Source organism: Anticarsia gemmatalis, chromosome 2, assembly GCF_050436995.1.
Source record: "Anticarsia gemmatalis isolate Benzon Research Colony breed Stoneville strain chromosome 2, ilAntGemm2 primary, whole genome shotgun sequence".
Lineage (NCBI taxonomy): Eukaryota > Metazoa > Arthropoda > Insecta > Lepidoptera > Erebidae > Anticarsia > Anticarsia gemmatalis.
Window position 1 is genome coordinate 13,048,128 of NC_134746.1, and position 13,900 is coordinate 13,062,027.

The 13,900-nt window shown below is 39.0% G+C and overlaps 1 protein-coding gene across 3 annotated transcripts in view; it reads left to right on the forward strand.

The window, feature by feature from the left end:
- Gapvd1 (GTPase activating protein and VPS9 domains 1) overlaps positions 1-13,900 on the forward strand; it is a 35,115-nt gene that overhangs the window by 13,850 nt on the left and 7,365 nt on the right. Inside the window, exons 4-24 of one of the 3 annotated variants that reach the window (XM_076133262.1) lie at positions 872-1,084; positions 2,534-2,717; positions 3,162-3,359; positions 3,749-3,855; positions 4,241-4,378; positions 4,715-4,956; positions 5,379-5,502; positions 5,858-5,999; positions 6,358-6,464; positions 6,573-6,678; positions 7,542-7,665; positions 8,169-8,272; positions 8,703-8,807; positions 8,979-9,046; positions 9,135-9,267; positions 9,771-9,868; positions 9,981-10,598; positions 10,945-11,093; positions 11,295-11,478; positions 13,193-13,304; positions 13,449-13,678. In XM_076133262.1, coding sequence (XP_075989377.1) covers positions 872-1,084; positions 2,534-2,717; positions 3,162-3,359; positions 3,749-3,855; positions 4,241-4,378; positions 4,715-4,956; positions 5,379-5,502; positions 5,858-5,999; positions 6,358-6,464; positions 6,573-6,678; positions 7,542-7,665; positions 8,169-8,272; positions 8,703-8,807; positions 8,979-9,046; positions 9,135-9,267; positions 9,771-9,868; positions 9,981-10,598; positions 10,945-11,093; positions 11,295-11,478; positions 13,193-13,304; positions 13,449-13,678 — 3,486 coding nt within the window. The remainder of the gene's footprint in view (positions 1-871; positions 1,085-2,533; positions 2,718-3,161; positions 3,360-3,748; positions 3,856-4,240; positions 4,379-4,714; positions 4,957-5,378; positions 5,503-5,857; positions 6,000-6,357; positions 6,465-6,572; positions 6,679-7,541; positions 7,666-8,168; positions 8,273-8,702; positions 8,808-8,978; positions 9,047-9,134; positions 9,268-9,770; positions 9,869-9,980; positions 10,599-10,944; positions 11,094-11,294; positions 11,479-13,192; positions 13,305-13,448; positions 13,679-13,900) is intronic. The other 2 variants (XM_076133278.1, XM_076133269.1) reach the window with 2 other exon arrangements.

A 13,900-nucleotide genomic window follows, 5' to 3' on the forward strand; every position in this document is an offset into this window, starting at 1 on the left:
TTTAACGTTTTTTATTAGGGTTTCTAATTTTACTATTATCGAAAAGAGCAAATGGTTAAATTAGTCGAGTCGGTATTTTTTTTACAATTCGACTCCTGTTATATTATTGGATTTATGAAACTATAGCAGTTTAAATTGTTTTTTCCTGTCCTTTTCAAATTTAATCCAGACAATTGAAATGTGTTACCATTACCTACCAGGGTGACACATATTTTCATATGTACCTATACTATAGGGTAAAAGTACCGCTTGTCGTCCCTAATATAAATTGGTTGGAGCGGACATAATCCCAGTGTATCAAATAAGCAACAAAAGTTCTGCCATTTTGTACAAGAAATATAAAAACTTCGTAAATAAGGATGTAGAGTTTATCCAATCATTGTTTGAAAGAGTACAGCTGTATTCTCGTTGTAATCGGCGAAGTTCTACGTTGTAACATTTTGTACTGCATTTGATATTTAGGATATCAGTTAGACGGTCGAGATATCGCCGGTTTGACCCCCGCTTGTAGTTCAAACTAAATTGATACAAATGGTCGTACTACTTATTATTTAATATGATACTTTGTTACAATTCTGAATAAGATTGTCCTAAATATACTGCTGTTCCTATGATTGATAGAAGACTGTATTTTAATACTGCATTTTCTCGTTATATAAGGGTAAAATCTGAAGAAAAACAAATAATATAATCGATACCTGCTTTACTACATTGTACAAACAGCGCTATTGTCAATAATACGATCATTTCTTTTTCAAATAAGTATAGTAGTGTTACATGTAGGAACATAATACTACAGTAAATGAAACAAAAATCAAAAATTTATGATATACTAAATAAAATAAACTAAATTATCCTTCTCCTTCACTAGGTTTACATCAGCTGATCGTCTAAAGAAGTTCGGTCAGCCGAACAGCGCGGAGTACACGAGCAAGGTGGCGCGGTACCGCAAGTGGACTATCCAGTCTCTCTACAACCTCACGACTAAGTTCATCGCGTCGCTGAGGGAACACTGGCCTAACTTCCCCGCCACCATCGCCTGGATCGTCCAGCAGATGGTGCACTTGCTGAAGCAACACTCCAGGTAAGATAAACTAACAAGAATAGAAGCATGTGTCTGACTATAGAAACAAGCCGTTGCGTGCAAGGTTACGAAGGTTAAGGCCCCTCCCCCAGGGCGACTTTTTGTAGCGATGCAGCCGCGATGCTGTCGCGCGTAGCATCGATAAAGACGCAAAGCGATCGCTAGCTGTGTGCCCTCGCCCACGAGCCCAGATTCAGTTGCGATGCAAACGCGATTCAGTACAGATGTAGACGCGATTCAGTTATGGAGTTGGCCCGCTGGACCTGTTTGTGTTGTATCGCTAACTGTAGCACGTTGCAAATGCGACTAACACGCATTAGAAGAGATTCTGTCGCGATTTTATCGCTACGTTAAGTCACCGTGAGCGAGGGCCTAACACTTAATACACACACATTCGGTTCACCTCACATACCTATAAATGGGAGACTAAGGAGAGGTATGCGGAAAGCACGACATCATAACGACAAAGACTTGAGCACCAATTGAAATTGAGTGGTGTTTTATCTAATTGTTAATTTAATACAAATGTTGCGATTGATAGCATTACACTTAATTAGTATACTTAACAATATTTTTAATACATGAGTGTGTGACGAAGCAACTAAACCAACTATGTACTTAGTCTTCCAAGACGAAAATAAAAAATACTTTTTTTGAAAACATCTATCTTTTTCGTATTTAGTTTTGGTTTTGGAAGTGATTTTACAGATTTATTTAGTTCAATATTGGTAACGGTTTTGTTCTTAAAACAATGTCGGTACAACAAATAGAATATGTTAAAAAACATTTCCTAAAATAATAGCGAACGTTTCAATATTCCCTTGTTATATGTTTTGAATACAATCTAATAAACTGGCAACAATACTTGATTTGTCCTTGCGTGTTTCGATAAATAATTAAATGCAAATCAATAAAACGTAACAATCATTATGTTTTCATGCAACTCAACAGTTTTCTCATTCACTTGAAATAAAGAGTATACGGGCACAAGGTCTTTCGTTTAGAACTTAGAGTTTATTTCTTTGAAAACATTTAATGAATAAAATACTGACTTAATAAACATTTTCTAAAATTTAAAAGGATTCTTCAATTTATCTGCTATGGACACTGTCCGTATACATTTGTTCCATAGACCATGTCGCCCGTGTAAGAAAGAAGATGAAAGAAAATTATTCCACTTAGGTCTATTTTACCTTCAACTTGTACCGTGTAACTTGTAACCTCTCAAAAACGTTACGTAACTTTTGCACGTATTTTAATGGCTGCTTTTGCTGGGCGAACCATTTGATTCCCAAAAAAACTATTTCTACTAAACTAAACTTTAAACTTCTACATAATATATTTATATTCATAAATTCATTTTATGCCGTCCACACTTACCTACTGTTTCAAAATAAGCCTTAAACTACTATATACTTATCTTAAAAATGCCTTTTTCCTGTCCCACAGAACGCCAGAGCGCGAACTGCACGCGATAGTGACAGACCTAGTGCTGAACCACTTCATATGTCCTGCGATAGTGAACCCCGAGGCACACGGCGTGGTCGAGATACCCGTGTCATACATCGCACGGTTCAACCTCATACAGATCGCGCAGATCATTCAGATGCTGTGCCTGGCTAAGTACCAGGAGGTATGTACATGCAAACTATTGATCCTGAGTTGCAAGGGTTTTAACTTACCATACACATAGCTTTAAACCCAAAATACTGTATTCCTGAAACCGGCAAATATTTCCTCCGGCTACAAAGATTGGCCACACCAAGCATTACGTTATTTCCTCATCGTGTGAAAGCAGTCTGTCTTTAATATGGTGCAGTTTTGTGACAAGTAAATTTTGTGACCCACTACAAGTGCGTTGGCTGTTGTATGCTAACATATAATGGGATGATATTTTTGTTGGTTGAGTCCAAAGTTTCTGGCATTCAGAGTCAGACTGAAACAGTCTTGAATTTGTCAAATATTGCCATTGTGTGGGTTTACTGCCATCGACTGTTCTTAAGTAACTTTATTAATCAAGAGTAATATAATGTATTGTTTGCTTACAAGGGAGGCTAATATAAAGTTTGTCTCTTAGGTGGAGGCGAAGGTGCGCGACATCTACGTGAAGTTCGAGCGCTCGTGCGTGTGGTCGCTGGTGGACAGCGTGAGCACGGAGGCGTGGGCGCCGCCCGCCGCCGCGCCGCCGCACGCGCCCGCCGACTCGCCGCTGCGCACCGACGCGCTCCTCACCACCACCGTGGCGCTCTTCACGCCCAGCGATGCACAGCTGCTGGTAACCTAACATAGCTAAATTTCTGTTCAATTACTGGACAAGGGTCTCCTCCCGGAATGAAAGTGGGGTTAGGCCTTTCAGTCCATTACAGACGTGCGTACGTACGCAGCGTTCGTGCGCTCGTATGTACGTCCGTACGTGCGTGCGTGCGTGCACTAAAAAGAACCATTAAATTTTCAATAACAGCCCTACTACTAGCCTTATAGAATATGTCTCATTCTGCTGACCCAATTTGCGTTTACTTCCCAATAATCAAAATCAAACTGGTAGTTCGAAGATTAAGGGTAAAATTACACTGTTTATAAATTATTTACTCGATTCATCTTACAAACTTAGCAGCATAACATAAGTATATTGAGTATACTAACTAGAATGTTCTGTTGTTCTAGATAACGTTCCTAAAGCGTATATCGTCTAAGTTAAACAACAATATGCCGAGCGTCACTGCGGATGAACAATCTGCGAGCAGCTCCATTACTGACGCGGGAGCGTGCAGGTAACTGTATGAAAAGATAAATTATAAATACTTTTTTACTTTAATAAGATTCTCGTATTTCGATGTTATTGTATCTTCATTATCTCACTTCTTTTGTGTGTGTTATGACGGTCGTAAAGTATGCACCAAGTGGCACTTATTTGTATTAGAAATAAGTAGTTAGATACGGACGTATACGTAACGTGAACGTGCATTCGTAAATATTTTAGAACGAAATTGTCTGAAATCAATTTTGCTTGGTATCAAGAAATCTAAAGACCTGTAACCAAATATAGGCCTAATTTTCCGACATCCACACGAAAGAAACTACCGAATAGCTACTATGGTGTACAATTAATTAATTATAAATACCCTATGTGAATTAATTTAATTTGTTTTTGTTTAGTGAATCAAGCAGCGATAGTTCAAGCACCGGTGAAGCGTGTGCCAGCAGGCTGGCGGCGCTACTACAGACGACTGAACCTAACTACCGCAGTAGACTGCACGATCTGCTGAAATACATGCCGGACCTGACTCATTACAGGTAATATACTTTTTGTCTATGTATTCTCCATGAAGAACTGACTGAAAAATATCCAAATCGTCTGTCTATTTGACAATGAAAGTAATTAAAGGTCATGAAAATGCAACTTAAATATAAGTTGTTTCTTGCTCTTTTCAGCATTCTTTATCATTTCTTTTTAACACGTTTGCGAAAAGCAATATGTACAATTTGCAGAAAAAAAATAGTCTAAATGCGGATTCTCATATGAAATTTATTACTTCAAAAATCGCAACAACGTTTAATAACTTATAACGTTACTATTTCCAATCATTCAAACTAATATCTCTAATCCAATCTTTTTATTCATTTCTCCAGGCAATCGTCTCCTACTGAGCCAAAGGAACCATCTCCCGTCGAGAACGGGCACTCGACCAAGAAGTCCATACTGGCCAAAGTTCCCAAGCCCCGGCTGCCTCGTTCAGCCAGCTCCAACTCCTCACTAGCGGCGTCCAGTGACGACCGCTCGCTCAACGGCAGCAGCAAGGATGAAGGGCATCTGGAACAGCTAGATGTACTCGTTATCAAGCTAGCTAATGTCGAAGATAATGATTATGTGGGTGAGTGGCCAAGTTACATTACTTAAAAGATTTTTTATTTCATTAAGTGATAATTTTTTACAGTGACAACCACAATTGTCGGTATCGTGGTGATCAGTAAAAGAGATTTCTTGATGTACATATAATATTGTTTAGTCATTTTAGAAGAAGATTTTTTTACAACTTGATAAGTCAGATACTAGACCGACGGTTTAATGTGCTCTCCAAGAGCTCAAAGGCCACATGTAACTAAACACATTGAACTGGGTTTCAAACCCTACACACTTCCCTATTACATCGTTTTCATAACGTCAAAGCTAGCTCGTATAACATTAATGAAACAATGCAAAAATGCAGATACTGGCAATGTAAGCACTGAAAAAATGGTCAGGACTATCAGGTATGCTTTGCAGTTATAATATTTTTGTCGTTATATTTTGTAGGTCTGGTACCCGAATCGAAAGTTCTAGAATGTTACTACGGAGGCTCAGAAGCGGGTGACGCGGACGACACAGGATCAGCGCTTGCTGTAGCCGGTCCCGGCGCTCCAGTACAAAAGAGAACCAGGTATGACTCCATATTTAATTCGATTGGTATGAAATATATATTTATGTATATATAGCATAGTATTATCGGGCAAATATGATATTCTTGGATGTTCAATAAGTTTTCTGAAGGAAACTTGTCGTGTACTCGCGTTTAGGGATATCGGGGAGAGGAATGTGAAAATCAAATGACGGTTCATTGTACAATGTCTAGTATAACAGTGCCGCGCTATTTGTATCTCGCAAGTTCTTAAAAGTAGAATGCCGAGTGCAAAATTAACGGTCCTCTATCTTCTCAGACAATGTATTACAGGTATTGTAGGAATTAACAGGCATAGATACAAAAAACTAAATTATTTCTATGTTATTTTATGCAGGTTCTCAGTATCCCACGACGAGGTGTCGCTGGGCAACACGTCGGACAACTTGGAGGCGGTGTCGGAGGCGGCGTCCAACCACAGCGTCACCTCCAGCCTGGAGCTCGAGACCGAAGACCAGAATGATAACCTCTCTGATATGGTGAGACAGCCTACTACTACTAAACCAGTCAGTTTCTTTATACGATCCTGCGTTTATCTCATCCATTGCAATCCTCGCTCGTTCTATGAAAATATTTTTTTGTTAACCTATACTGTCCCATTGTAGGGCAAAGGACAAGATCAAAAATACTATGAATTATTAACACAATATCCGTTATAATAATTACCTGTACAAAAAATTTTGATCCTTTAAGAAACCAATAACGAGTCACCCTGCCTGCCACAATTTTAGAGATTAGCTCTAAAACTAAATTCATTTCGTATGTTTTGAAGTTATAATGAATAAGTCTGCACTTGGCGTAAATCCTTTAATACCACAAACTGTTTCCTTTCCTTAGGTATCAGCAAACGTGAGCGGTCGTGGCAGTCCGAATATATCAGGCCGAGAGACACCCTCGTCACAAGTCACTGACGGAGACGCCGCCGGAGACGTACAGAACAGAAGGTACAAAATATTTGCCTTTTCAGAATAAACGTATTAAAGTGACATTAACCATCTTCGAGACAATGATATGGAATAAATAATTTATTTATGTTCTATATATTATGTCAGGTTACCACAAAACGTGCCGGTCAGTCAACAGGCCAGTGCTCAGGCGAAAATGATGAAACAAACACGAAACGACATCGAAGATAAATTCTGCAAGTTTGAGATTAAGGTAACATGAGTATTACTTCAAACTTAATAAGTACACATCCTATTAACAGGCAGTGGACTACCAGCCAAATCAGCTACTCTTAATGAAATGTCAAAAACACTTTTTAGTAGAGAAATGCGATATAGGGGTTATTCCACTTAACTCCAAAAAAACGTTCCACTTTAACTCCAAAACAGTTTTAATAAATATTTTATTTAAATATAATTCATTCCACTTTAACTCCAAGAAATCAGCAGAAGTAGAGTCAGCAGCTTAAAATATTTAGCCATACGGATGACATGGATGCAGAGGGAGCAGTTCGAGATATAACAGCTTAATCCCGTCCTTGACTTTCAATCTTTTCACCAGGATAGCACTTTTGATCCTACGGTGTTCGTTTTTGAGGACGATGAACTGACTAACCTAATTATAATAACTTAAATCAAAATTACTGGTTTGTGAAAAATTACTAGGACGTTTGGTATATGGGCTTACACCAAAATATCGTCAAGATATAATTTTTGCTGCTGACTCTACAAAAACTCTTTTGGAGTTAAGTGGAATTGATGTAGGGAAATATTTCTATCTGTAAATTATTTTTTTTTATTGCTTTGGAGTCAAAGTGGAAATAATGTATGGGATGTTAAAGTTTAGAGAACAATGGATTTGGAGTAAAGTGGCATAACCCCGATATAGTGACGTATAGTGACGTCACTATATCGCACTATTTTTTTTGTGGTCAATATAATGTTTCAGTCTGTAATAATTTTGACGGCAAAAGCATTTTAGATGAACCATTTACGAGTGCAAGTTTAATAATATTCATTTAACCCCGTCAAGTACCCTTTTATGAGCAGTAAATAATAATAATGTTTTTTTTACAGAAATTGCTAGAAGGTGACGAGACGATCAGTATAATGTCAGATACGTGGAGCACGGATGTGTTAGCTTCAGACTCCGAGACTATTGGGGATTCCTGCGACCAGACGCAAGTTGCGGCTAGCCAAGGTAATTTAGATTAAAAGATATTCTAAAAATGTGTTTATATGGTTTTAAAAAACCTAATATTTTAACATGACATGTATAAAAATTAAGCACTTTTAATACGTATTAAATGCAGTTTATACATTTTTTATACAGTACTAGCTGACTCGCGCAACTTCGCTTGCGTCACATAAGAGAGAATGGGTCAAAATTTTCCCCGTTTTTGTAACAATTTTGACTGGTACTCTGCTCCTTTTGGTCGTAGCGTGATAATATATACCCTATATATAGCCTTCTTCGATAAATGGACTATTTAGCAATGAAAATGAAAGATTTTTTTTAATCGGACCAGTATTCCCTGAGATTAGCGCCCTCAAACAAACAAACTCTTCAGCTTTATAATATTAGTATAGATTTATATAGCAGGTACTTTAAGGTAGCATACGCACTATGATTATAATTAATTTCCAACATATTAAGATATTATAAGAAGATAGATGGTGTTATTTGTATACTTTTATTTTCAGGTACAAGCACTAGTAATACGAACGCGCCGGACGTGTCGGAGACAGCGAGCGAGTCTGCCTGGAGCATGGACGTACTCGCTTCTGACAGTGATAGAAATACTGAGGTACTTACATCACTCCTCACATATTTCTACATATTTGTCGCTTATTCCCTGTTATAAACTCATATTTTATCATTTAGCATAACAAAAAAGTATATGTGATTGTGAGATTGTTGCAATCTGTTTATTGCGGTCAAACTTTTTTTGTGATAACTGTTTACTATGTGTAACGCATCACTAAGTGGGCGGTACCCGTCCATGAAGTACAAATATTATTTGTATGGCATTTTCACATCAGCAATACAAAACTTTATGAGCGTGAGCTGTCAAAAAACAATAATATAATGGACAGAGTACTGTATAGTTCCGCAGCAATGTCAGGAAAGTTACATGTAATGTGGCTATTTGTCACAATGTGTGATGTTATACGATTGTAAACTTTATATCAACTGAGTATGAATGGTAATTGCAATTACAAGTGTGTTGTGTGCAGGTGGACACGGACGACTGCGTGTCGGTGGCGGCTCGCTCGGACACGTCGTGGCCGCGCCGCCCCTCGCAGCAGGACGACCCCGCCGTCTTCCGGAACAACCACCAGGTATGCAGATTGAATAACGACCGATGTTTCATTTAACTTCATTTAAATAATGAGTCACATAATTAGCAAAGATAGATGACAGGATGGTTGTCTATATAAATTTGTATCGTTATTGTATGTATAGAAAATATTTCTACGTTTGTTCCCTTACGAGTTTTTATATTGTTTCAGAATGGCAATGTGAAACGCTCAGATGTGGGTAGTCCAAGGCACTCATCGCGGCCAAATCTACCAAATAGGTAAAAACATTTCCATTAATCCTATTTCTTGTTTCATAACATCTGTAATAATAAACGGTTGTTCTTAAAATATTTGACTTTATTTTAGGTCTGGTTGCGGTTATCTCACAGCGACTGCAGCACTCTCTCGCGGCGGGGAGTTAGACTTATCACACCCGCCACAAACGCACCAACACTACAATATTGAAAACAGAAAGAGCATACTTGTCAATGGATATCCGGTAAAAATGGCTCTATTTTACGTAACCTAAAAATCTTTTTTCTAATATCTAAAGCTTGATACAAATGAAATAATGTATATATTTAGTTCCGTAGTTTTAACGCGTAGTCACAATACGTAGACGTGTCCGTGCGTTTAAGTCACCTTGCATCGCTGCTATAATTTAATGAAAATACGCTTTAGGTTTAAACATTTTAAGAAATATTAGAGGCGCCCATAGTCAGTTGCGCTCACCGGTCGGTATACGATCTGTGGGTTAAGCAACCATTGGCGCGGTCATTCCATAGATGGGTGACCGCATAGTGGTATTTGAACTGGGCGTCTCCGTGCTTCGGAGGGCACGTTAAAAGTCGGTCCCGGTTGTTGTCTACTAAGATAACAGTCGTTAAGCCACGTCAAAGGCCTCTCGGGCGGCTTGAACAACTTTGACACTAGGTTAACCACTAACCATACGACAAACAAACAACAAACAACAAGAAATATTAAATTAATTCTTCCTTGCAGGTGATGACATGCTACGCGACGTCTGCCCCCGAGAGTCCTAGCACGTGTCCTCCAGTGCCACTGTCCAGTGACGTGTTCGATTATGTACCGCAAGATGGGTTAGTTTTACTTTTGAATACCTACCTCTACATCACTGTACCATATGGAACGCTTAAACATTCAGTCAAACGTTAATACAGATAAGCACTTTAACCATGGTATTTCTTTCAGCAGCAGTGCCCAAACCGAATCAACACTAGACGCGAACAGCCAATCAGACGCGACTAGCCAGTGGGTAGACGACAGCTTCCCCGCCCCGCACCACTCCCCCGACCGACCTTACCCTTCCACGTCCAAATACGACCTTCCATCAACCTCTAAACCGTACGACGACAATGACCTTATGGACAGGTCATTGAACTCCAGCGAGAGTTCTTTCAACGCGATGTACGGCCGCTTCGACTCCGGCATCGATACGGACAGGCCCGAGGAATCCCGATCTACCATCACCGATCTCATGACTCGGATGAGTTCGGCCACTATATCGACTTCGGCTAACCTTGTGAATAATATAACTTCTCGTATAGTGAAGTCGGAGATTCGTACGAGTATTGTGAGTATTAGTTCGTCGAAGATTGAGAAGAAGAGAGACGGCACGTCGAATATATCGCTGAGCACGTTGTCGGTGAACAGCGCGGAGACGTCGGTGTCCGACAAGAGCTCCAGCCAGGATGTGAACTCGGAGAACGTGACTGAGAGACGCGTCAGTCCGCCGCCGGTCAAGAATGTGTCCACTGGAGCTATACCTAAGAGCATTAGCTTCGATGCTACGGCGGAAAAGTCGCAGAGGTGAGTTTCTTTGCACATTATTTTTTGTGTAGCCAAAGTGCCCCATATTCTTTTTAGTAGCAAAAGAGAAGAACCAGTAAAATTGACATATTAATTTCTCCTTTCCATTACTTTAACAATTACCAACTTAACAATTAGGTGATGAATTGATGGAGGATATTGATTTTTCATCAATACCTTATAATTGCTGTTTAATAGAAAGCATCAGAATTATTAGTTGGAATAGCTTATGATATAATTATAAAACAGACTATCATACGAAAATAAACACCCGCTTTGCAGCTGAATGGCAAAAAAAACTATGTATAATTTTTGGGACGTGAATATTTCTTCTTGTTATGTCCAGGCGTCGTTTAGTGGGCGAGGAAGGGCTGGTGGGCAACCTGGACGAGCTGAAGAACAACGTGAAGCGCTCGGGCGGCAACCTGCTGCACAAGATCAAGATGTTCCGCCAGAAGGGACGCTCGCACCACCAGCACAACGGTAACGGCAACGGTACTTACTATTCACTTCCTTTTTATACACATAATTATATGTCATATAGAGAGCAGAGGTTTCGGCAGATTTCAATGAAGTTGATCGCTGTAGGCGGACGTCGGTTATGACATAATTATATTCAAAATCTCAATTTTATTTTCACGTAAATTGTTTGAGTCATTAATAAATTATTCACATTTTTTTCTTTTGTAAACACAGACGTGAAGCTGCCCGAGGAAGAGTCTCGCAGCGACGACGGTTCCCGCGAGGCGGCGAGCGCGGAGAGCTCCGAGGAGATCCTCGCCAAGTACCGGCGCAAGAGCTCCGACTGCACCAACAACAACAAGCACAAGCGCAACCAGAGACGGGTCTCGGATGTGCCGGACATCGCTGATATAGACAGGTAAGTGTATAATAAACATTTCCTAGGAATTTATTTGTGAAGATCTATTATATAATTGAGTTTTGGTCAAATGCTTATTAGTTTGATAATTACGTTATTTGTCTTAACAACAGTGTGACAGTAGTGCAGTGGCGAAGGCTCCATACAACTCGATTCCTATCGGCTTCCCTTTCTGGACAGACTTAATATTAATATTAAATTAATTGTTTACTATTGCCAAATAAAACACAACTAATGAATAATCACCAATATTTAATACGAAATCTTTAACTAGAATCATTAATTTAATCGAAACAGTACGCCTACACTTCAAAAATTACGCTCCGCTAAAAACGCAACGTGAGGTAATAATAATGAAATAAGCCGAAGGCGCTGATCGAGAATCGCGTACAATAAAAACTATGGCGGCGATGTCGCTTACGACCTTTTGGATCGCGCTTCGCACCGCGCTGCATAGTGGCGAGCAAGCCGGAGGAAGAGCGGGTTGCCTCGCGCTACAGCGCTCGCGCCGCGGCGGACACATGATCTTACGCATGTTTCTATCGCGGTGCGAGCCGCGTGCAAGAGCGAGATGGAAAATATAAGCTAAGCATCCTGCATAAGTATTAGTTTTTGTCCATTTTGACATTAGGTCATGTTTGTTTACTGTTTACATCTTTCGCGCGCTCTATTACAAATTATTTATTTATTTATTTATTATTAAAGGCATGTCAACAGTATGAACACAAACATTTGAAAAAAACATAAAAAATGAAATAAATGGGCGTGTGCTATACCTATTAAAGACATGCACAGCATTCAATAAAACTGACATACAAATATTACAAACTAAATATTAAAAAACTTAAATCTAAAACTTAATTTGGTTTCCCTAATGAGATCCATTAACAATATTAACTTAAATTAAATAAGAATATTATTTTATAAATTTTATAAATATAGATATTGGAAGACAGTTATTTTTTAAGGTTATTAATTATTTTAGACCGTAAACGTGTGGGATGGTCGTGAATTATTTGTAAATATTTGTGTTTATCACAACATTATTCCTTAATAATTGTGTTTGTGCATAATTGTGAATGTATCAGTATATAAAACAGTAATTGTTTTGCATGTTTCTATTAGAGTAAATTTTCATTTTGTCAGATTTATAGGTTAAACTCATAACAATAAAAGTGTTCTGCGTTTATCCATGATGTGTTTGATATTTTATTGTTGATGAATACATTCTAAATTGCTTGTATAATAAGTTATTAAACAACCAGTGCGAGACAATCATCAATCGTTCGATATACGTTATCTTAAATATGTGCTGTTGTGTTACCTACGTGTTACTACTGAAGACAGAGTAACTTAACACAAAACAAGCATGATTAGGTAGCTAATGGTAAGTACCTATGTATTATTAGTCTGTAGAGAGAGAAATAAGATACCTACTGTAGTCGAATGTAGATAATACACTCATATTGTTATTATGCAGTAATACGCTACTTTTATGTCGGTATTCTTACGATGTACATAAAATGTAGGTACTATACCTAGACAATGACTTATAGCTCCGGCTTACCTTTTGTAAAAAATGACCCTTCGCCACTGCAGTAGTGGTATATTTATTAGCAATATTTATTGTCATTAATATTGTTTATAGTTTTTTGTAGATTATTATTTGATGTGAATGTTTAGTTTAAAAAAAATAATGATTTTTTTTTTGTAGGTGTGAAGGAATAGTAGATTTAAACGATCCTGAGGTGTTCAACAGCATGAAGCGAAAGTTACGCACGGTGTTGTCCAATCCGGATCTAAATTGTTCAGACTACATGCCTAATGTAAGTGTTGGTTAATTTTGTTGTTAAACAGAAGACTTAGCTTTACAATTATTTACAATAGAAGAGTCACATTACAGGAGGAGACCCTTGCCCAGCAGTGGGACAGCAATGGGTTGAATTTATTTATTTATTTGTAATATTCAGCGTTGCACGAGCACATCTCTGGTGGAGTGGGTGCGGTGGGCGGGCGCGTGCGGCGGCGCGGCCACGGCGGCGCACGCCGACGAGCTGGCGCGCGCGCTGGGCACCCGCCACGCGCTGCACCAGCGCCTCACGGCCGCGCTGCGCTCCGACCTGGCCGCCCGCAGACCCTACGCCGCCTACCTCGCCTCCTGCCGGGCCGCGCGGGCACACGCTGACCACGCTCTCAACAAGTATGGCAAACAGCTGATATTGACAACATACTGTATATGATGATGATGATACTATTTATGTACATATTTCCAAAAACTTTATATTACATACACAAAATCCTATTCCGTAGTAAATTTTACATTAGCATCGGTTCAACACATTTTATCGGTGTTGTCCACATGTTACTTACGTGAAATCGACTCCACCACTAAATCAAATACGCAATTCTAGAAAAAATCCAG